Source organism: Danio aesculapii, chromosome 24 (assembly GCF_903798145.1).
Source record: "Danio aesculapii chromosome 24, fDanAes4.1, whole genome shotgun sequence".
In the NCBI taxonomy this organism is placed as follows: Eukaryota; Metazoa; Chordata; class Actinopteri; order Cypriniformes; family Danionidae; genus Danio; species Danio aesculapii.
The window spans coordinates 12,842,037-12,868,056 of NC_079458.1; the positions used below are offsets into that span (position 1 = coordinate 12,842,037).

Here is a 26,020-nt window from a genome sequence, read left to right on the forward strand (position 1 = left end):
CTGTGGCGACCCCGGATAAATAAAGGGACTAAGCTGAAAAGAAAATTAATAATATAATATAATATAATATAATATAATATAATATAATATAATATAATATAATATAATATAATATAATATAATATAATATAATATAATATAATTTATTACAGTGTTATTGTATTGTAAATGTGGATATTAAAATGTCATTCTGTTGAAGCTGGAGTTAAACTACAATTTAATAACATTAATCATCTGCTAAATATTTCTGATGCATTTCTCCTTATTATTCATCTGCTAACATTTTGCATGTCTTTTCTATCCTGTTTAGCTGAACCCGTGGATGTCCTAAAAGTATTAGAATTTCCCACTGTCCCAGAAGGAGTACACAAAACATCAGGATTTTGCACAAACCGAAGAGCATCACAGCCAGACGCGGCCTACAAAATCAGCAAGAATGCCCAGCTCAGTGCCCCAACCAAGCAGCTTTTCCCAGGTAAGCTGAACCCCACGAACATGTCTCCATATCCTGCCTACGTTCAGCTGCGTTTAAATGTGCCCTTTGTTACGGTTGCCAAGGCTTTTGACAGGAGATGCCATCCCTGATTGTGCGGGGCCATGTTTCACTCAGACGCTTGTATTGTTAAGCGCTTGGAGAACTTGGCTGAAATCTCTTGACCGCAGCATGGCTCATCTGCTTAGTTGCATAAGAAATTAACAAATGGTTTTAAAGAGAGAGTTCACCCCAAAATATTTTATGATTATATAAATGACTAAAATCACCCTCAGGAGTTCTTTTGTTAGGGAAATGCAAAAAAAAAAAAGAAAAAAGAAAAAAAAAAGATGTTTCACAGAATGTTCATGCTGCACTTTTATGTGCAAATAAACAACTAATGACCATTCATACAAGTGTGGCAGTCAGCTTATGCATTAGACTCCCAGTTATCTGAATGTACCCAATACGTTCAACACACCTGAACCAGCTAATCAAGCTCTTTCTAGGTACACTAGAAACTTCAGGGAGGTGTGTTGAAGGAACTTGGAGCTAAACTATGCAGCACACCGGCCCTCCAGGACTGAGTTTGGACACCCCTGCATTATGCAATTGGAATGCGATTATAATATTGCAGATGTTGTTTTTTATATGGTGGAAAACAGATGCATGTTTATTACTTGTTAATATATGTGCAGCCTGGATAATGTCATATATCTGGTGTTTATTAGCAAATCTATTGCATCTGCTCATTTTTATCTTGATTTAAAGGATTATAAATTGTGTAAAATGTCACAAAATATTGTATTTTTTTTCTCATTTTCAGCTATTAATGGGTTTTTAAAAAACTAAAAATGCACATGCACTAATAAATTATTAAACTTAGACGTTAGAACATGGAAAGATGGATAACTGAAGGAATAAATTAAAACTGATTTAATAACACAGCAGAAAATAAATGACAGTAAACAAGTAAATTGATTAAATAGATAAAAAAAATTAAAATATTAAACAATATAATATAATATTAAAATAATAATTATATATCTATATATATATATCTATATATAATCTAATATATATATATATATATATATATATATATATATATATATATATATATATATATATATATATATATATATATATATATATATATATATATATATATATATATATATATATATATAACAGAAGGCAAACTTATTAGCACTCCTGTGAAATTATATATATTTTAAAAATATTTTCCAAGTGCTGTTTAAAGGAAAGTTTTTATGTATGTTTTAAAACAATAGTTTTAATGATTAATTTCTAATAACTTATTTTTTTGTCTTTGCCAAAATGACAGAACACAATATTTTACTGGTTGTTTATCAAAACAATAGGGTCACACTTTATTTTGATGGTCCGTTTGTTGAATTATGTTATATTGCTTCTACATGCCAACTTAGATGCCTACTTAGATTATAAGTAGACTGTTAGGGTTGGGGTTAGGGTTAGAGTAAATTGACATATACTTGCAAAGTTTCTTATATTCAGTTAAATGTCTGTTGAAGGAGCAGTATCAGCAGATATTAAGCAGACAGTCTACTAATACTTAAATAGAACATCAAAATAAAGTGTTACCAACAATAGTATTTAGCTTAAAGTGCAATTTAAAGGCTTAATAAGAATAACTAAGCAAGTGAGGGTAATTAGACAAGTTAGTAGTTTGTCCTGTAGCAAATCGAGAAAAATAAATAAATTCTTAAGAAGGCTAATAACAATTACCCTAAAATTATTTTTAAACATTTTAAAACGGTTTATATTCCAGCCAAATTTAAAATAATTAATAAATTGACTACAAATATCATTTAAATATAACAAATACAATAAATAATACATTATTCCTTTTTTTACATGGAGGTTTCATTGAATTCTGTCTTTCCCAAATTCTTTTTAAAATAAATAATTAATGTGTTGGTTCTTTTGTATGCTCAAGTTTATCATGTCACACGTAGATACATTACAAGTGTATCCATATTAGAAGTAATTATCAGAAATACTCTCTGTGTAGTAATATACTGTAGTAATATATATAGATGGAAGAGTATGGTTAGAGTTTTACATATTTTAAGACACAACATGCAAATATCCCTAAAAGTTGCTTTCAATTTCAACAAACCAATAATCTGTTTGTAATCACTTCAGAAACAAACAAACGATTAAATAAATACCTATCAGTGAAGCTGCTCTGTGTCTGCTGTTTTTCTAGATGGAGTGTTCCCTGAAGACTTCTCCATCCTAACCACCATCAAGCCCAAAGCAGGGATCCAGTCCTTCCTACTGTCCATCTACAATGAGAAAGGCGTCCAGCAGCTGGGCGTGGAGGTGGGTCGTTCACCTGTCTTCCTGTATGAGGATCAGACGGGCAAACCTGCTCCGGAGGATTACCCTCTGTTCCGTGCTCTCAATCTGGCCGACGGAAAGTAAGTCACAAAGCACACAGATGTATGACATTGTGAGGTGTATGACATTGGAAAAACTGACATTGCGATATTTCATTTTGATGAAATATATATGTGACCCTGGACCATCTTATGTTGCACAGTTATTTATTTATTTATTTTGGTAATAGCCAAAAATACAGTACATTGTATGGGTCAAAATTTTCTTTTATGCCAAAAATCATCAATATTAATATTAAGTAAAGATCATGTTCCATGAAGACATTAAGTAAACTTCATACTGTAATTCCTAATAGTTCCTACCGTCTTGCTGTATCAAAACCTAAAGTGGGGCAGTGGGTAGCATAATCGCCTCACAGCAAGAAGGTCGCTGGTTCGAGCCTCGGCTGGGTCAGTTGGCATTTCTGTTTAGAGTTTGCATGTTCTCCCTGCAATCGCGTGGGTTTTCTCCGGGTGCTCCGGTTTCCAAAGACATGCGCTATAGGTCAATTGGTTAAGTTAAAGGCTTAAAACATATGCTGGATAAATTGGCAGTTCATTCTGCTGGGCGACCCCATATTAATAAAGGGACTAAGCTGAAAATAAAATGAATGAATGAATGAAATTGTCTGTAGTGTATGTGTGTGAATGAGTGTGTATGGATGTTTCCCAGTGATGGGTTGCAGCTGGAAGGGCATCCACTGTGTAAAACATGTGCTGGATAAGTTGGCGGTTCATTCCGCTGTGGCGACCCCAGATTAATAAAGGGACTATGCCAAAAAGAAAATGAATGAATGAATGAATATACATTGCTAAGCACTTAATTGTTAACATTACAGGTGATTTTTTTCAGTATTAAGATTTTTTTTAAACCCTCAGATTTGAGATTTGAGATTATAGTAGTTGTATCTCAACCAAATAGTGTCCAATCCTAACAAACAAGCTTATTTATTCAGCTTTGGGGTGACGTATAAGTCTCAGTTTCCAAAAAAAATGACACTTATAGTTTGGTCCAGGGTGACATATTGCAGCAAATGACTTAAATGGATCTATTTTTAAAAGAATTCATATATTTTGATTGACTGAAATTATTTTTGTTGGGGAGTTAATCTGCATAAACTATAATCTCAATCCGGCGTAATAATCAAGGTAATCTGCTGCTGTACCGTGGCTGTAGCAGGCACACTGATATTATGCGGAGCATGAAAATAGTTCCCACCTAGGTAACTAGGTAATAACACTGCGCAATATCATTGTGCCTGCTTCATCCACGGTACGGCAGCAAATTTCCTTGATCATTATGCTGGAATGCCAGCATAGTTCCTAACCATATCAGCCAAAAAAACTGAAACTTTCTGTTGGTCTTAATAAACAATGTAACTACAGAATAGTCAAGCTTAAAGTAAAATTATTGAAACTCTTTTTTTTTTTTTTTTTTTATAAGCAAGATGCTAATGGTCTAATCAGATTCACTGATTTATGCTAAGCTAAGATAAAAGTACTCCTGCCAGACCCACAGATCGCCTGAATGGATTCAACAATGGTAAAACTCACCAGTTTAACTGTAGTGGACTTTTAAAATGGGCCTATTTTCTAATAAAGTTATAAAATTTATCTTTGAAGACCTTTTTTCAGCATTTGCATAGATACTGCACTTTCCATTTGTAGGGCGGCTTAGTACAGTGGATTTTTAGACCTGTTTAGCTTTAGGTTCATCCTGAGAGAGTAGACAGGGTCAGATGGAGGTCAGTCATTGACCTTAACAGCAGGAAGTCATTTTTGTTGCCAGTCTAGGGTTTTAAACTTTGGTCCTGAGCCATTACATGTGTAGAAAAGACATTTATGGGACCGTTTTGGTTGACAAGTAGATGATTCAGTTAGTTACGTGTGGCTTCTTCAGCCAGAGGAGATCTCACTGAGATTCTGGATTGATGGAGTGGAGCCGACAGGGCCGTAGGTGATCTGACCTTAGCAGTGATCCTTTAGAGTTCTGTTATTTTTAGAAAGATGGAAAGTTGGACCCATTGTGGCAGACGCTTGACCTCAGATATTAAACTCAAGGATTACATCATCAGGAAACTCTTACCAACATGAATAGATAGTTATGAAAGCCTGTCTTGAAGTGCAAATGAAAAAGTTCATTGTGAGGAAAATTTGAACATGATATGAAGAAAAAACACCACAGTCATGAATTATGAGACACAGATCGGTTGAGATATACACTACCAGTCAAAAGTTTGGGGTCAGTAGGATTTTTACATTTTTAAAATAAGCTTATCCTGCTCACCAAGGCTGAATTTATTTAATCAAAAATACAGTACAAATTGTGAAATTGTGAGATGTTATTGCACTATAAAATAAATGTTCAAAAGTAGTTTAGAATTTAATTTAATCATTTATTCCAGTGATTTTGAAGATGAATTTTCAGCTTCATTACTCCAGTCTTCAGTCACATTATCCTTCAGAAATGAAATTATTACATCAGTCATTATTGCTTGTATTACTATTACCATTAATAATAATAATAATAATAATAATAATAATAATAATAATAATAATAATAATAATAATAATAATAATTATTATTATTATTATTATTATTATTATTATTAATGGTAATAGTAATACAAGCAATAATGACTGATGTAATAATTTAATCATTTATTCCAGTGATTTTGAAGATGAATTTTCAGCTTCATTACTCCAGTCTTCAGTCACATTATCCTTCAGAAATTAAATTATTACATCAGTCATTATTGCTTGTATTACTATTACCATTAATAATAATAATAATAATAATAATAATAATAATAATAATAATAATAATAATAATAATTATTATTATTATTATTATTATTATTATTATTATTAATGGTAATAGTAATACAAGCAATAATGACTGATGTAATAATTTAATTTGAAACTACATACAATAAAAAAGCAATTATTTAAAATTGTAACAAATATTTAACAATCATTTTTTTACATTTAATAAATGCCGTTTTTATAAACAGAATCATTTTCTTAAAAAAAAATAAAAAAAACTGACCCCAAACTTTTGACCGGTAGTGTATACAAGACAGTCACAATTACTATATGTGATATAAAGTTACATTTTGAAATATAGTACAAGATATAAAGGCACATTCATGAGAAAAAGTGAAATTGTGAAATGTAAATTTTTTTTTGAGAAATAATCTAACAAGATAAATATCAAAAAATAAAATTGCACAAGCAAGATACTGTAGTCACTATTAAAATAAAAAAAAGTACATATAAATCCATATTTGCAACAAAAGTCACAATTATGAGACAAAAAGTCATACTTGTATATGTTTTACACAACGTCTAATCGCATAATTGTGACACTATTTCTCAAAACCGTTACTTTCCACACTGTAAAAAGTGAAAACGTAAACACATTACTTCAGTTTGTTACAACGGCATGAATTAATTAGTTTACACTTAACTTATTATGGTTTTTAGTAATAAATAAGTTAGAAAAACTATTCGTTTAGGTGTAAGAAGTTTATTTAAGTTGGTACAATGCGGCTTTTTTCAGTGCATAGTATGACTTGTAATAGTGACTTTATTTCTTGTAAATGGTTTATTTCTTGTGAAAGTCACATTCACAAAAAAATGGCGTGATCATGAGATTAAAAAAGTATGACTGTGAGATGTATTATCACGGAAAAAAAGTCACAAGTATGCCACACTATAATTTGTATTATAATTTATGAAGTCACAATTGCTCACATCACGATCATGCGATCATGAGATACTAATTTGTGGAAGCATGCTGCTATATATGGTGACACGGTGGTGCAGTGGGTAGCGCTGCTGCCTCACAGCAAGAAGGTCGCTGGATCGAGCCCTTCTGGGTCAGTTGGCGTTTCTGTGTGGCGTTTGCATGTTCATGTGGGTTTCCTCTGAGTGCTCTGGTTTCTCCCAAAGTGCAATGACCTGTGCTGTAGGTGAATTGGGTACGCTAAATTGTATGTGTGTATGTCCTGGCCCTCCAGGTTGTGGGGTTGAGCATTGGGCTAACAACCCACCTCATAAAAACCAGATGTTACGTAACACCAACATTGTGCGGCTAAATATCAACTTCAATATAAATGGCCCTAAGAGTAAGAGTAAGTATATACACATTAGTGAAGGTGTATTAAAACATGTTATTATTATCCTGAAATGCCCAAGTGCTAAAATTAATTTACAAAGTATTCCAACGGTAGTGTTTTGTTTTAGGTTTTAAGAGGCTTTATTGTAGGTATCAGTTCAGTGAGGTGTTTTTTCCCAGTAAAAACAGCAATATTTTCATGAGTGATTATAGGGCTTATGTTTCTGATGGGGATTTCAGGTTAAATGCACCTTAATTAGGCTAATTCTGTCATTCCAATTCCCTCGTGCCTGAAGAATTACAGTTACAAGTGGCTTTGTATAAATAATTTGCAAAGCTAAACAGATTAACCATCAGCATTCTAATATAGCTTTCACCCATCTTTGCAGTTTATCATCTTTGAAGACATTTAAAATAGGGGTCTTTTTTGTTATATTAGGCCATGATGCACATGTGATCAAGATTCTGAAATGCATTTGTGTTAGAATGAATTGCTTGACCATGCTGTGAAACTGCTACATTATGTTGCTGACATAATTTATGCAAAGATGAATTACGCCACTGCATGTCCTGAGGGAAAACGGATAATTATTTAGTGTGAAAATGTGTGTGACTTTAAATCATTGTGTTTGGCAAATCCAAGAATTAACTAAAGCTCTAGAATATTCCCAGGATGTTTTAACGCCTAAAGGCGTGAAGTACGACACTGTGGTTTTAAACCATCACACATCAATCATCCTCCTAATCGCTCCTAACTATGTAAATTGTATCTTTTTTATTTCGTTAGCAGTTACATTATCCAAGAAGTTGGTTTCTTGACACAGTAAAGCCTGTCCCGGTTCAAGTCTGCCAAGTGCATTAAAGCCACAAGCCAGAATAAAGGTTTTTCTTCCTAACAAAGTAGATTATGGGAAATTGATCACCCTCCTGGGTGCTATTGATACCCCTTTGAAATCTCACTGTGGCTTCATACCGCAAACCCGTCCAACTGTTCACCTTTTTTTCTCCAATGTTTTGACTCTACAGTTCGGTTTCTCTGCCGTACCTTCCTGACACGCACTTTCCACAATGTTCACGGTGTCTGTCATGCTGAACAACTCACAGGGGGGATTTGGTCGAGAGTTTAATGAGTTTAATCCAGTGTTAAACAAGGCCAAAGTTTGAATGCTGGAATGCGGTCCACTCAGGAATGTTATATCTCAAGAATGGAGGCAAATTGTCTGAGGTTTTAAAGTAAGGCTCGTCTCACGTGTGGCGGCCTTTAACTGTTTGATGGGTTTGTAATCATCTGTTTGTCCGGTTTAATCGCAGGTGGCATCGTGTAGGCATCAGCGTTGAGAAGAAGACAGTGACTATTATTGTCGACTGCAAGAAGAAGCTGACCAAGCCATTGGGCAGGAGTGACCATGCCAGTATTGACACCAAGGGTATCACCGTTTTTGGCACCAGGATCCTGGATGAGGAATCTTTTGAGGTAAAGCTGTTTTCAGTGATTGAAAAGTGAGGTGTGTTATCATTATGAAGACAACATCTGTTCGTTTGTGAACAGGAGAGTAAAACTAGATTTATAGTCCAGCTCCAGGGCTGTCTGCATGCATTGTTCAGCTTAGTTAATGACAAATAAAACTAGCGTGAGGAAGACATAAACGGGCTTATAAATAACAAAAAAAATGCTTAAAGGTTTTGGTTTAAGATTCTGCTTTTCTTTTGTCAATCTATTGGCTTGCAAAGCTTTGTTACATCTAAAATAGAGAGTTCAAACACAAACTCCTTTGGCCTTTATTTTTCCAGTCTAGTGGATTGCAAAGCCTTGTTATATCCAAAACCAAAAATATTGGTTACACTTTAGACCAGAGGTGCCCAAACTCGGTCCTAGAGAGCCGGTGTCCTGCAAAGTTTAGTTCTAACACCAATCAGACCAACCTAAGCAAGCTATTCAAGCTCTTACAAAGCTTTCTAGAAACATCCATTCAGATGTATTTAGGCAAGTTGGAGCTAAAATCTGCAGGACACCAGTCCTGCAAGACTAAGTTTGGGCAGCCTTGCTTTAGACATTCTATAGACTACAATTAATATCTCAGTCATGACTGTAACTCTTGTTCTCCTTCAGTTGAGTAATTTATGCTGGAAATCTATTAGGGAGTCCTACTGATCTTAAAGTGATCGACCGAAGGGAAACATCTCAGTTACAAATGTAACCCTCGCTCCTTAAAGGAAAGAAAGGAGACGTTATGACTAGTGGACTCGAATTGATTAATTGAAGAGGAACTCTGCCGTAATCTGATTTGACCAAGTAGGACATGTTCCTGGATTGACATCCATGTTGATCCTGGAACAACATTCTAATCAGCCAATCAGAATTAAGGGATACATTTAAAATTTATGTTAAGTTTATGCTTACAGTTAGGTTTATGCACTTCTACATGAGTGTTATACAACTATTATTCCCCTCTGATTTTAGGAATCATTTACAGTTATGATTGGGTTTAGGGGTAGGGATTTTGTTGGGTTCCTACAAAAATGAGGTTCCAGGATCAACATAGATGCTACTCCAGGATCGTATCGTACTTGGCAAAATCATACCTCTGCAACTATTTGTTAGATACAGAAATTTTCCAGTAGAGAATTTAGAGACTTTTAGGTTAGAGTTAGTTGGTGTGAACTTGCAACGTTACATACAAGTCATTATCTACCATTAGAGGATTACTTCACCCAAAACTGAAAATTCTGTGATTAATTACTCACATTCATGTCCTTCTAATCCCATGAGAACATCGTTCATCTTCAGAACAAAAACTTTATTTTAGATCAGGGGTGTCCAAACTCGGTCCTGGAGGGCCGGTGTCCTGCATAGTTCAGCTCCAATTTCCTTCAACACACTTGCCTGGAAGTTTTAGTATACCTAGAAAGAGCTTGATTCGCTGGTTCAGGTGTGTTTAATTGCTGTTGGAACTAAAATATGCAGGACAACGGCCCTCCAGGACCGAGTTTGGGCACCCCTGTTTTAGATGAAATTTGGGAGCTTTCTGAGATTCTGACCCTCCATAGACAGCAATGAAACTTTCAAAGTCCAAAAAAGGAACCAAAAGCATTGTCAAAACATTTTATATGGCTTCAACTATGATTATATAAAGCTCCAAGAACAGTTTTGTGCATCAAAAAAAAAAGAATAAAAAACTAGTAAATATGACTCTCTGCCTATTTTTGCTCTCATTATATCAGTACACTAGTGTCGTATTGCTGTAAACACGTACACTGATCTGATGCGACACAGGCAAACAAATGACTTTTTCAGGTTTTTTTGGCACTCAAATGTTTTTTGAGCTTTATACGGTTACAGTTTAACCATTGTAGTGAACAATTATAAAGGTGAGTAGTTATTGAAGTACTTTTATATTTTTGAGTGAACTAATACTTTGGATGACGCTAATTAAACGTGATCTAAAATGTTTTGAGCTAGCTCACATTTGACCACCATGTAGAAAAAGACTCTTGTTTGGTAAGACCATTGCTCCAACAGACAGCGTCAGACACTTCATTGGGTTTTATGAAATCCGAATATCACCACTGTTGATGTCTTTTGCCATGACTGACTTAGTTTTTGTCCTTTGTTCGTGATGAATTGAGGTTTGTCTGGTTATGAAATGTCTGGGAAGAGATGTAGGACATGCTGGAGACAATGTATGCAGATTGTTGACGTCTGTAGTGGACATATAGTTACAAAGCTATTTTTAGTCAACAGACTGTCTACGCAGGACTACCAAAATAAAGTGTTACCTAGTTTTCTTTTCACCAAAAGTGAAGTCTATGGCATGTCATGTAAGCCTTTGTTTTGTGTGTTTGCCACAAGCTAACAGCTATTTGCGTTAGCATCCCATTCATTGTTTTTGGCTTATATTTGCAAGAGAAAGGTCATTGTTTGGATTTCCATGGTGACCTGTCAACAGCATCTTTTTATGTAACATTGTGGTATGTGGGGTCACGCACTCTGAGAAATAATGGTACAAAAGCTGTCACTGGGGTGGTACCATTTTAAAAACTACACATTTGTAATTTTAGCCACTAATATGTACACATTAGGTACTAATATAGATAAAAGTATGTTTAAATGTGTACTTTTCGAAAAGGTGCTACCTCTGTGACATCTTATGTACGTTTATTTCCGTCATACGCAGTCTCCATTGTTAATTGCCACTTAATAGTCCATCTAATTTTAAAAGTGTCAAGTATTAATAGCTTTTTGTATTGCGCATATTTACATTTGAATGCTCTAAACAGTATGGATAGCATCTGAATGTTCATTTTTCTTAGTGTAATTTCTTTGTAGTGTACATTAGAGTGAAGGGTGTCTAAACCCTACAGAAAAAACGGCTTAAACCAGCCTAGGTCAGGTCAGGCTGGAAAATGACCAGCTAAAACCAGCCTAGGTCAGGTCAGGCTGGAAAATGACGAGCTAAAACCAGCTTGACCAGCCTAGACAAGCTGGGAGCCCAGCCAAAACCAGCTATGTCCAGCTTAAACCAGGCTGGTCAAGCTGGTTTTAGCTGGATTTAGCTGGTCATTTTCCAGCCTGACCAGCTAATACCAGGCTGGAAATGGCTGGAAACCAGCCTGGAAATGGCCAAAACCCCTCTAAAACCAGGCTGGTCAACCAGCTAAAACCAGCCAACCAGCCTAGGCTGGTTTAAGATGGATTTTTCAGCAGGGAATTCTACATATAGACCATTTTAAGCAGCTCAGAGTTTGTTAGTGATAAAAATGTAGCCCTACCCAGATTTGACCAGTATCAGAGATGGTTTCTGTAATAGCAAAGGTGAATATTTGTCCCTCTGAACATGAGCTTACTCAGGATAAAACAGACAAGCCTTGTGTCACTGTTTACCTTTAAGCGGTCGGGTTTTCCCCTTGCTTCCTGTTATGAAGGCTTCTTTCACCTTGTAATTAAAGTAACTCAAAGCCAGAGAAGCCCTCTTCATGCATGGATTGCTCACGTCCTTCACTGGGGCCTTCAGTCTACATGGCTAATGGCGTCGATTTTCTACAGCAAAACTATAGCGTGTGTATAATTGTGCAATATATTACAGAAGAGAGCAATTTTAGGCAGTTAGTGGTCTAAGGTACTATATAGAAAAGTGTAGGTAATTTAAAGGCACACTCTACTTTTTGCTACTCCACTAGAGTTAAACACTTGAGTTTTAATATTTGTGAATACCTCTGGGTCTGGCGGTAGCACTTTTTTTTTTTTAGCTTAGCTTAGCATAGATCATTGAATTTAATTACACCATTAGCATCTTGCTTAAAAATTATCAAAAAGATTAGATAATTTTCCTATTTAAAGCTTGATTTTTTTTGTAGTTAACATCATGTATGAGGACAGATGAAAAATGTCCAGGTCTGGCGGTAGCACATTTTTTAACTTAGCTTAGCATTGATTATTGAATTAAATGAGACCATTAGCATCTTGCTCAAAAAATGACCAAAAAGATTAGATAATTTTCCTATTTAAAGCTTGATTTTTTTGTGCGTTTACGTCATGTATTAAGACAGATGGAAAACTTCCAGGTCTGGCGGTAGTACTTTTTTAGCTTAGCTTAGCATTGATCATTGAAATGGATTAGACCATTGGCATCTTGCTCAAAAATTAACAAAAACATAAGATAATTATCATATTTAAAGCTTGATTGTTTTGTAGTAACATCATGTATGAAGACAGATGGAAAATCTCCAGGTCTGGCAGTAGCACTTTTTTTAGCTTAGCTTAACATAGATAATTGAATTGGATTAGACCATTAGCATCTGGCTTAAAAATGACCAAAAAGATTAAATAATTTTCCTATTCAAAGCTTGATTTTTTTGTAGTCAACACCATGTATGAAGACAGATGGAAATGTTCCAGGTCTGGCGTTAGCACGTGTTTTAGCTTAGCTTAGCATAAATCATTGAATTGGATTAGACCATTAGCTACTTGCTCAAAAATAATTTTCCTATTTGAAGCTTGATTTGTTTTGTATTTATGTCATGTATGAAGACATATGAAGAATCTTCAGGTCTGGCGGTAGCACTGTTTAGCTTAACATAGCATAGATTATTGAATTGGATTAGACCATTAGCATCTTGCTTAAAAATGATCAAAAAGATTGAAAATTGCTGTTTTTAAGGATGATATGGCTAGGATCTATACTTTCAATTAGGCGTAATAATCAAGGAACTTTGCTGCTGTACCATGGCTACAGCCGGCACAAGGATATTACGCAGTTTCTAACTGGTGGTTTAAATTTAGGGCTTCTTGATAGGGACTATTTTCAGGCGCTGTCTAATATCATTGCGCCTGCTGTCGTAGATGCTATGAAGTTGTAAAATGAGCATATTTGTGTTCTTTTGAAGGATTCATTTTATTAGAGAGTTAGGATGATTCTAAGATTCTTTTTTGGGGGCCCCCAGAGACATTTTCAAGGACCCACGACTCGCAACTCACCCCCACCCCCCCACACTTTTCAATTTCGTCCGCACCCCTGTGTGTTAGAGTAATGCCAGATTTCCGCACACCAATCAGCACTTCTACAGTAAGTACTGATGTCCTTTTTATTTAATATGTGACTATGGGTTGCCAGGTATGCAGTCTGGTATCATTGTTTTCATGTTGTATTTGAGAGAAATTGTAAGTGACTCAGTGGTTAGCACTGTTGCCTCACAGCAAGAAGGTCGCTGGTTCGAGTCCTGGCTGGGCCAGCTGGCATTTCTGTGTGGAGTCTGCATGTTCTCCCTGTGTTCGTGTGGGTTTCCTCTGGGGGCTCCGGTTTCCCCAACAGTCCAAAGACATGCAGGATAAGTGAATTGAATAAAACTAAATTGTCTGTAGTGTATGAGTGTGTATGGGTGTGAAGGGCATCCACTGCATAAAACATATGCTGGAATAGTTGGCGATTCATTCCTCTGTGGTAACCTCTGAAATAGAGACTAAGCCAAAGGAAATGAAGGAATGAAGTAGTCCAAAAAGATGCAACCCACATGTTAATTTTTTTTCCCACCAACTTAATTTAAACAAAAAAAAGAGCAAAATTGTGCAGGAATATCCACAACCCTCACAAAAACTGGGAGTAATCCAGCAACAATATGCAAAAACTCTGCCTTGTTCCAGCTGGGAGGAGCAGCTCATTTGCATTTAAAGGGACATACACACAAATATGTTAATGTGTAAATTTTTAATTTGTCAACTTTAACTGCAGTTTTGCACTTTCACTTTCATTCAGGAATATTTCATGCATGCCCCCCTGACAAACAAGATATTGGATGCGAGGAACGGCTGGAAGAGTGTAGTTTTAATGCAATGTTTGATACAGAAAAAAAACCTCTGCATTTCTCAGTAACTTAGATGCACTCGGTAGGTAGCGCCAGAAAGCCGTGTGTGTATAGACTATCCTGTCACAAAATGTGGTGAAAATCCTACACAATGGCAATAGTTTGATTAAGGGGTTTACATGATGTACATTCAAAGAGCAGCATTTACAGTGGATCTTTCAGTCCATAATATTCTAGCAATATTAACTTACTTAGTACTTAGTAACTTAGTAACTAAATCATTTTGACTAAGGTAGGTCTTTAAAAACTGAAAGAGTACTGCTGACGATACGAACTGACTTTGCCACCTGAAAAAACAATCCAGCTGCTCTCTCATAGCAGGGAATTGAAAACAAAACCTTCGTTGCAGCACATAACACATGACGATCCATGTCTCCGAACAATTCTTCTTCGACTTGTCTTAATTACGATTGGCAACACAACGTGGCATCTCTCTGCCATCTGAACACTGTAACAGGTAAAAAGCTATCATGCATATTAATGAAGTTGTGTCTCATTTACAATAGAGCGTGCTGATTGGTTTGAACCAAGTCTATCTCTTGAATTAATGATGAAAGCTGTCTACAAGCTGTAATTCACACAAGGATCTAATCGCTGTGACGTTGCTTCTAAATTTCTTTTTAAACCGGAAAAATGAGTTTGCTTGAAATAACGCAGTAACAACCAATTTTCACTTTTTGTGAAATATTTGTGTCCTAATAGCAAAGTAGGACACATATATGACTGTCAACATCTCAAAAATGTGTTTTGGTGTTCCTTGACCCTTTAAGGTTGGAAAGTTCTACATCAGTAAAGTGTAAAAAAACGAAATAAATTCATTCATTCATTTTCTTTTCGGCTTAGTCCCTTTATAAATCAGGAGTCACCACAGCGGAATGAACCGCCAACTTATCCAGCAAATGTTTTATGCAGTGGATGCCCGTTCAGCCACAACCCAACACTGGGAAACACCCATACACTACTGCATTCACTTACACTACGGCCAGTTTAGCTTACTAAATTCACCTATAGCGCATGTTTTTGCACTGTGGGGGAAACTGCAGCACACAGAGGAAAGCCACACCAACACGGGAGAACATGCAAACTCCACACAGAAATCCCAACTGACCCAGTCGGGCCTTGAACCAGAGACCTTCTTGCTGTGAGGTGATCGTGCTACCCACTGTGCCACTGTGACACCCTAAAAATTTAATAAATAAATAAAAAATCACTTTCTTTGCTAAATTGTTTTGCACTGTATTTGGCTTTCAGGTGTGAAATCTGGTTCAAGCATTAATTATTGGCAGACACGTTTAAAGAGTCAGTAACCCTGCCATCACCTCGATTAGAGCAGAAAACAGCTAATTAGTGCTAATTATTAAAATGTTTTCACTGTCATGACTGCATTTATGACATTTAGCAACTGTTTCTTCACTTTTAATCATGTCAACACCTCTCACATTAAGCTAAATTATGCATATTTAGCTTTTTTTTTTGCTAGCCGTTTTTCACAGTGTTAAGTGTGTGTTCTCTTACGCTGTCTTATAAGTCACAGTTGTGGCAGTGTGGAATGTGCAGGGTCAAAATGAGTTAAAGCTGTAAATAATGACCTACAATGGGTCGATTGACAGGTGATATTGAATTGCATTGGTTCTTGGTACGGAGGAGGCCTAACATATCTTGAACGTTTGTTTGCTTTGGGATTGAGAAGTCACAGGGGGAAGGGAATTATTTTTTTGGCATAACATTGTTGCTTAAATTGCTTTAGTATTTTTTATTTAAACTGTTGTCAGTGTTGTGTTTCTGAAATATTGATAAAATATCAGTGTTACTGTACAAGATTAAAATGCTAAATTAAATTTAATTGAAGAACTTCTCAGTTTTTCATTCTGTATTTAATAATTGAGTACAACGGTTAAAATGAAACCATAAACAAATTTAATTTCTTATTTAATTCAAGCACTTTTAAGCACCTTTGTTTGTTTTTAAGTACTTTCCTGCCCTTGAATTCATATGTCTGAAATTCAATTAGTTTTAAGTACTTTCAAGAAGCGTGGGAACCCTATATATATATCAGAATTATTAAACCCCCTAAATTATTATCCCCCCCCCCTTTTTATTTTTCCCCCAATTTCTGTTTAACAGAGAGATGTTTTCAACACAAAACATAATAGTTTTAATAACTGATTTCTAATAACTGATTTATTTTATCTTTGCCATGATGACAGTAAATAATATTTTACTAGATATTTTTCAAGACACTTCTATACATCTTAAAGTGACTAGTTAAGTGAAGCTTAACTAGGTTAATTAGGTTAACTAGGCAGGTTAAGGTAATTAGGAGAGTTAAAACTATCAAAAAAAAAAGTAGCTTAAAGGGGCTAATAATTTTGACCTTAAAATGGATTTTAAAAAATTTAAAACTGCTTTTATTCTGGCCGAAATAAAACAAATAAGACTTTCTCCAGAAGAAAAAAATATTATCAGACATACTGTGGAAATTTCTCTTGCTCTGTTAGACATAATTTGGGAAATATTTAAAAAAGAAAAAAAATTAAAAGGGTGGCTGATAATTCTGACTTCAACTGTATATATATATATATATATATATATATATATATATATATATATATATATATATATATATATATAAAGAAAAATTTTGTAATAATAATGTTTTTCATTTTTTAACAAAACTGTTTAAACAAATAATTTATAAATGACAGCACATACTATTCTAAACATTTAGCAAAATACTAGTTTTCGCCACACATTATTCTAACTGAACTAAAATAGGACTGTCTCCAGTACAAAAATATAATTAGAAATACTGTAAACAATAAGTGGTGCAGTGGGTAGCACTGTCGCCTCACAGCAAAAAGGTTGCTGGTTCAAGCCTCGGCTGGGTCAGTTAGCATTTCTGTGTGGAGTTTGCATGTTCTCCCTGTGTTGGCGTGGGTTTGGCCACCCGGTTGGCTCCGGGTGCTCCGGTTTCCCCCACAAGTCCAAAGACATGTGGTACAGGTGAATTGGGTAGGCTAAAATGTCCGTAGTGTATGTGTGTGAATGAGGATGTTTCCCAGTGATGGGTTGGCGGTTCATTCCGCTGTGGTGACCCCTGATGGATAATGGGACTAAGCTGAAGGAAAATGAATATTTGAAAAATAATACAAATGTAATAATTTTGTCTTCAATTGTATATGTAATATTTATTATAATATTCAGAATCGACTAAACTTTGGTCATTAAAGTAGTCATAAAATGTATTTATATGTATGTATACAAGTAGTTTCATCTTAGACAGATTCTTTATTTTGTACCTTTTGCTCTTTAAATCAGCATATATAAATGAAAAGCTATGAGAGGTATGCCCACTATGTAGATGTGGCGTGTCATCTGGGATTTCTATGCTTGGAAACACTGAGTTCTCTGTGTGTGAGCATAAACACTTTGACTGTTCCCACTGTATGACTACTTCTGAAGTGTATTTTTGGGAAATATGGAGGAAATACCTGGTCAGACCCATAGGAGCGACATCCCTGGCTCACCCTGGATGAATTAACACTTTGTAAGGCTAGTAAAAGAGCCTTTGATTTTTGCAGTGAGTTTGAAGTGCACACTGTGTGATATTTTAAAGGATGCAGTGCATCTAAAAGGATATTAAGTTATATATAGGTTAGATTTTTTTCTATCCTTATTTGCACATGTTTTGTTATGAATAAGAGTCATTCTTTAAACCATTCCGTTATTGTAACATATATTTATTTAAACGTTTAATGACTTGGCAATTCTGGTACAGTCAATTAAATTAAATTAAATTAAATTAAATTAAATTAAATTAAATTAAATTAAATTAAATTAAATTAAATTAAATTAAATTAAATTAAATTAAATTAAATTAAATTAAATTAAATTAAATTAGACTTTTTGAATCATTAAAATACAATATAATGTTTTATGCTCAATTATCAAATCAAGTATAAATATGTAAAATGACAATTTAAAAATTTTAATTAATTAGATGCTTTGAATCATTAAAAATACATAAAATACAATATAATATTTTATTTTTAATAATCAAAACAAGTATAAATATTTAAAATGCCAATTATAAATTAAATAATTGAATCAATTAGATGCTTTAAATCAATAAAAAAATACATAAAAATACAATTTAATATTTTATTTTTAATTATCAAAGCAAGTACAAATATTTAAAAGGCCAATTTTAAATAATTTAAAAAAACTTTAATTAGACGTCTTGAATCATTAAAAATACATAAAAAGACAATTATTATTTTATTTTTTTAATTATCAAAGCAAGTATAAATATTTAAAATGCCAATTAATTAATATTTTGAAGCTGCATTTTGAGTCTTTTAGTATATAAATCAATGATTATTGTTTTAAATATGCTTGACAAGATTATTCGAGTATACGAACAACTTGACATTGACAGCTTAATGTTACATTGAATTACATTTTAGTGTGTGTACAATGTAAAATATGGTAAAAATGTGTCATTTATTTATTTTAAGCTCAGACAAAAAACACAAACACAAAGAGAGGAAAATAATAGCCATATACTTAAAAATACATAAAAAGCCATGTAAATAATGCACTTAAAAATTACTCTTGGCCAAGCTGCATTTCCTGAACGAACTGTTGCATTGGTCATTGACACACTTTGAATGGCAGTCTAAACGCCCAGGTTGCTCACATAATTACTATTTTGACTGTGAGGTGAGGAAATAGCATTGACCGCAGCTAATAGTGTTGGGTGTGTATTCAGGCCGGTCAGTTCCCGGCTCTAGGCTTCATACATCAAAGGTCACTGCTCCTTTTGTTTCTGATTTGGTGTTCACAATCATCGGCTCCCTACGGGTTCTGTAATTAGAGCAGTTAAGTACAATTAAATGACTGCAGAATATTGACCAAATTCTCTCATGCTGTAAAGCTGAGGCATTATGGCACTTAATGAAAGGTTTCCTGCTGTGCTACGTTGCTATTTGTTTGGTTTACTGTATGCTCATGCTGGGGGTCTGCATCTTAAATAGTGTTTTGCACAGACAACCGTGCGTTTTAGCATAAAGTTGAGATGTTTACACATGACTCATTGGTCATTAGCGAAATGCTGTTGAGTGATGCTATTGGGTCATGTTGTTGCTTCATTACATAGATTTTCCAGAACGTTTTAAGTAGGTTTCCACATTCTGGATTGTAAAAGGACGTTAAATATTGTATCTTGCACAAAAAGAGTGAAAAATTTATGTAAATTCCATTAAAACAGTTATTTAAAGGGATAGTTTGCCTAAAGTGAAAGTTCTGTCATCATTTACTCACTCTTTGCTTGTCACAAACCTCAGTTGAGCAAAAAGAAAATATTTTGAAAAATGTTGGGCACTGGTAACCATTGGTTTCCATTGTATTTGTTTTTCATATGGAAGTCAATAGTTACATATTTCTTACATTCTTCAAAATGTCTTATTTCATGTTCAGCAGAAAAAAGTAACTTAGAAAAGTTTAGAACTGTGTGAGGGTGATCGTGAATGAATTGACATTTTTGGGGATGATATATACCCTCATTAAAACATGAATTGTCGTTGCAATTGCAATTTACATTATATCAATTTCCCAATAGGCAGAAATTCTAGATTTCTGGAAACAGAAAATTATTTGCACATTTTAAACTGGGAATTCTGGAAAAAAGGAAGCCAGAATTGTGAGAGTAAAGTTTTTTTTTATTAAAGAATGCTGAATTGTGAGATGTAAACTCTAGGTTTTAAGGGGAAAATGTAACTCAGCAGATGTAAACTCATGTGAATTCTGAGTGGAAAAAGCCGGAATTGCGAGATGTACAGTAGCTGAATTCAGAGGGAAAAAAGTAGGAATTGCGAGATGTACAGAAACTGAATTCAGAGGGAAAAAGTCGGAATTGTCAGATGTACCATAAATGAATTCTGAGGGAAAGGTGGAATTTTGAGATGTAAAAATTCTGAGGGAAAGGTCAGAATTGTGAGATGTAAACTAAATTCTGAGAAAAAAATATGGAATTGTGAGATGTAAACTGAATTCTGAGGGAAAAAAAGATATACAGTAACTGAATTCTTTTTTAACATTCTCTTTCTTGTATTTTTTACATCAGTACAAATGATAACTTTTACATATGTGTACTTTTTTCCTTTTAAACACAAAGTTGTAACATCATGTTACTATTGTATGTATAAGAGAACTAAAAATAAACAGAAAAGTGGGGGGAAGGGGCAAAAAACAGAAAGAAGAAGAAGAAAAAAAGAACTAAATAAATGGGGATATTTGAAGTGTTTCTTCTAGGGTTCAATCACTGCTCTCTTGTTAAAGTACTTAATAAATGGATTCCATATTACATGGAAATTCTTTGTTTTATTTTGACATGACATTTTTTATTAATGTGAAGCAACGTGGAGGATCTTTTCGTTTCCAATTTAGTAAAATCAATCTATGTGCCAGATGGGTTATAAATCTGATCACTGTATGTTGATTATTAGATAATTCTGCATCATCAGTGACACCACTGACACTTGTTTTCTCACCACTTCTGATATTAATTTAAAATCTGAAATCCAATAATTAACAATTTTAGAACAACTCCAAAACATGTGACCAAGCGATGCCTGTGTTTGATTGCATCTATCACACAGTGGGTCTACGGAAGAGAACATCTTAAAGAGCTTTAATTTAGACAAGTGGAGTTGGTGCAGAGTCTTAAATTGTATTAAACCATGTCTAATACACACAGAACTACAGTAACTGAATTCTGAGGAAAAAAGTTGGAATTGTGAGGTGTACAGTAAGTTAATTCTGAGGGGAAGAGATAGAATTGTGAGATGTACATGTACAGTAAGTGAATTCTGGGGGGGGGGAGATGGAACTGTAAGATTTACAGTAAAAATTCTGAAGGTAAAAGTCAGAATTGTGAGATGTAAACTGAATTCTGAGGAAAAAAATATGGAATCGCGAGATTTACAGTAACTAAATTCTGAGGGAAAAAGTCAGAATTGTGAGATGTACAGTAGCTGAATTCTGAGAGAAAAGGCCGGAATTGTGAGATGTACAGTTACTTAATTCTGAGAAAAAAGTCTGAATACTATGATGTACAGTAGCTGAATTGTGAGGAAAAAAGTCAGAATTGTGATATGTAAACTGAATTCTAAGGGAAAAATCTGGAATTGCGAGATGTACAGCAGCTGAATTCTGAGGAAAAGTCAGAATTGTGAGATGTAGTTGAATTCTGAAGAAAAAAAGTTGAAATTACAATATGGAAACTGAATTCTGAGAAGCAAAAAAAGATGTAATTGCGAGATGTACAGCAGCTGAATTCTGAGGAAAAAAGTCAGAATTGTGAGATGTAAACTGAAATCTGAGGAAAACAGTCAGAATATTATGATGCACAGTAGCTGAATTGTGAGGGAAAAGTCCGAATTGTGAGATGTAAACTGAATTCTAAGGGGAAAAAATCCAGAATTGTGAGATGTACAGCAGCTGAATTTTGAGGAAAAGTCAGAATTGTGATATGTAAACTGAAGTCAAAGAAAAACGGTAGGAATTGTGATATGTAGCTGAATTGTGAGGAAAAAAGTCTAAATTTAAATATGTAAACTGAATTGTGAGGGCAAAGAGTTGTAATTGTAAGATGTAAACTGAATTCTGAGGGAAATTTGGATTTATGAGATGAACAGCAGTTGAATTCTGAGGAATAAAGGCAAAATTGTGAGATGTAAACTGAATTCTGATGCAAAAAGTCAGAATTGCAATATATAAATGGAATTCTGAGGGAATAAAGTTGGAATTGTGAGATGTACAGTAGCTGGATTCTGAAGTAAAAAAGTCGGAATTGTGAGATGTAAACTGAATTCTGAGGGAAAAAGAAATATCTTAATTGTACATGAATAATCAGCTTCCATTTGTTTATTTTGTGGTGGAACCAAAATTCCTTACAATTCAGACATAGACTGGAGAGATTTGAAATGCTCCCTTACCACATTAACATGGAGTGCATGGTGGTCTTGATCTTTCTAAACTACTTGCTTCAGTTTGTTTGGATTGATTCATTTTACCTCTTCATGCATATCTTACTCGAAATAAGCTCTGCGGGGTCCAGAGAGTTGTTAAATGTGTGTGTGTTTGACAAATGAGGTAATATATGTCACATTTATTCAGCCACTTAATCTGGCTCCACGCTCTAATGCCAAACCTGGTTTTTGGGGCCAATCCTGGCTTTCATGGTCTGGTAATTGCACTGTATGTAACAGAGCCAACATGTGGTCAATGCAGACACAGATTGGAATAACTTTACTGCAACAAGTGTGTGAATAGTAGTGATGTGCTTTTTTTAATGAATTTTGATTATTGTGCAGGACTTGGAAGGTGGATTTTAAAGAGCCCCTATTACGCATTAAAAAAGGTCATATTTTGGTTTTGGAGGTCTCCAACAACAGTCTGATATGCATGCAAGGTCAAAAAACACTTTCATTGTCTTATCATATCCATTTATTTTCACCTAATTATCCCAACGACTCCCATATGATTTGTTCAGCAATTCATTTGTTCCCGGATCCCTCCTTAGCGCAATGCTAATCTGCGCTGATTGGTCCGATGACCCAGTCTGTTGTGATTGGTCGACTGCTTTCAGCATGAGACAGAGAGAAATGCCCAGCATGGCTTGTCAACAATTTTGAAGCAGAGTGTATGTGTGAGCCCAATGCAGGAGTGCATTAAAGCAATGCAGTTTAACACCAGCATATTGCTCTGCACTGTAAAAAATAAATCCGTAAAATTTATGGTAAAAAAATGGCAGCTGTGGTTGCCAGTATTTTACCGTTAAAAATACGGTACAAACCGTAAAAGTAATTCCTCTGTAAACTTCCGTATTTAATTAATTTATAGATGCGATATGTAATAGATGTAATTTGTAGATGAATCACCAATGTCTACACATCTTTTGTTACACAGTTAGACACGTTAACACAGGCATACACAGGTGGTGATGAGAAAGTTACATACTGAACCAATCCTCATCACAAACAACTTTTTCCACAAGCAGAAAAGTGTTTCAGTGTATAGAAGGTCCTCAATTTCATTCGCACAGCTACTAAACACCAGTATGGTAACACGCATAAAATTAAAGTCATGATATAAACATTGTTTATCAACATTAGATGTAACATAAATCTCTAATGTACATAACTGACAGGGAAATAACTAAAAAGATCCATAGTAATGTCAACTACATGCATAAAAAGTGATGTGCCATGCAGGGAATGCTGGGAAAGTCAATTTACAATTCTTCGCCGTATATATTAAGGAAACATACTGTTGAGCAGGTTACGGATTTTTACTGTAGCATTTTTACAGTTTTTACCATTGAAATCACGGCCATTTTTTACAGTGTATTCTTAACCACAAGTAAAAACAGTGACACACATTCAGTATTAAAAACTATTTTGAAACTTTACCGCCGCATGTGTGTAAGAACAGCTAACAGCAGCCACAGCAACGACAAACGGTAGTGGATTGCAAGCTCACAAATGCATTTAAATCCGTAAACAAAGCGGCACGTGTCGCGTTTTCAACATGGTTTTAGACACGATATGTGAATATAAAAAGTTAACCAGATACAGTACAAGCGGTTACAAGTAACAAAACACAATTAAATACATAATTTGCAAGCTAGAGAAAACAAGGAAGCAACCATTTTAATGAGCACTTAAGTTATTTTCACTTGTGAAATGGAGGAAGAAACTGATCCCTGAACTGTGTACTGTAAAGTTCCTGTCAAGCTCTGACAAAGTCCCATACATCAATAGTCTTTTCTGATCCTTCCTTTAACAAACGGCCAATGGATCCCCTGTTGTAGGCGTGTAGATTGCGGAAGCATTTATCAGAAAAATGACGGGAACACAGCACAAGGCTGGGGCTATAATGCTGATGTATTTTTGCCCAAATAAACTTCAACCACTAACTCTTCACAGTTTCATCTTTGAGTAGGAAAAGGTTCCGTATTGATGTCACTCCGACACAGCTAAAGATTTGTTACCGGCTCAAATCATTCGAACCACTATGAGTCGACTCTTTTATAGATGAATCAACAGTTTTAAACACGGTGCACTTTCAGATTTAAGCCTTAGCTGGATATTTCACTTCACTTAGAGTTGTGTTACACACTACATGGAAGGTCATTTTCAAAAACCCATAATAGGGGCTCTTTAAAGGGTTTGCTCACCCTACCATAAGATAATTTATTGTCCCTTGTGTATTTTAAATTTTACATGATCGTCGAGTTTTGGGGCCTGAATATATAATGTATATATGATATTGATGAGAAATGGAGTTTGAATGAGGACACACGTTAAAATAATCAATAAAAAATCCCTGAGGGTTTACTGAGGGTTATTGGTAGACGCTTTAAAATAATACAATAATATAAAATAAAATAAAATAATTTTTTTTAAAAAAGGGCAGCACGGTGGCACAGTGGGTAGAACAATCGCCTCACTGTAAGAAGGTCGCTGGTTCGAGCCCTGACTGGGTCAGTTGGTATTTCTGTGTGGAGATTGTATGTTCTTCCATGGCATGGGTTTGCTCCGGGTGCTCCGGTTTCCCCCACAAGTCCAAAGACTATAGCTACAGGTGAACTAGCACCATAGCTGAATTGGGTATGCTAAATTGTCCGTAGTGTATGAATGTGAATGTAAGAGTGTATGGATGTTTCCCAGTGATGGGTTGCAGCTGGAAGGGCATTCGCTGCATAAAACATAAGCTGGATAAATTGGCGGTTCATTCCACTGTGGCAACCACAGATTAATAAAGGGACTAAGCTGAAAATAAATTGAATGAATGAAGAAAAGAAAAGAAAAGAAAAGAAAAGAAAAATATTTTTTTCATTTAATTAAAATTTACTTTATTTGAGTTTCTAATTTAACAAAACTTATTTTCAACAAAACAACATACATATTAATAAAAAATGTTTTTTTTTTACTCAAAAAGTAAATTTTACTTGCATAAATCTTTACTTTTATATTAAAAGTTTTGTTTTGTTTTGTCAATATAGTTGTTTGGTCAAAATTCATTTATGTGCTAATTGAAAAAATAAAATGTGTGTGGGACATAAGGGGAAAGCTAAATATATTTTACAAGCTTTTTTTACACTAATAAAACTTTATAGACAACTAAAAAGCTTTATGAGGGTTTTAAAAATGGCCAGGATATTCGTAAAACACTTACAATTTAGGTACCATGAAAGAAAGTCATCATACGAATGTATACCATTCCTTAAAAATCTCTTATTTTGTCTTCATAGATTAATTATTAGCAGTATAAAAGGTGGTATTTTGTTGTAAAAAGGAGGTCAAGCATCTCCGACTTTACTATGGGCACACCTGAGCATTTTGCTGTTTATACAGTTGAGTTTACAGAGAGCGGTGTAAAAATACACACACACATACACATGCTCCTAACAAGTCTAAGCCTGCAGTTTTTTTCCTTAGTGGTTGCCTTGCTGCAAAATCAGTCTCTTTCTTTCTCTCTCTGTGACAGTGCCAATAAGAGACCTCAGGTTTGAACACAACCCCCAGACTTACATTGGGCTTCGATGTAAAACGATCATATGAATTTAATCCTCATCAC

The 26,020-nt window shown here is 34.7% G+C and overlaps 1 protein-coding gene across 1 annotated transcript in view; it reads left to right on the forward strand.

Annotated features, from left to right (window-relative positions):
- The window catches only part of col11a1a (collagen, type XI, alpha 1a), a 130,497-nt gene that overhangs the window by 7,489 nt on the left and 96,988 nt on the right, over positions 1-26,020 (forward strand). Inside the window, exons 2-4 of the mRNA XM_056451152.1 lie at positions 311-475; positions 2,727-2,940; positions 8,330-8,492. Of these exons, the coding sequence (XP_056307127.1) occupies positions 311-475; positions 2,727-2,940; positions 8,330-8,492 (542 nt within the window). The remainder of the gene's footprint in view (positions 1-310; positions 476-2,726; positions 2,941-8,329; positions 8,493-26,020) is intronic.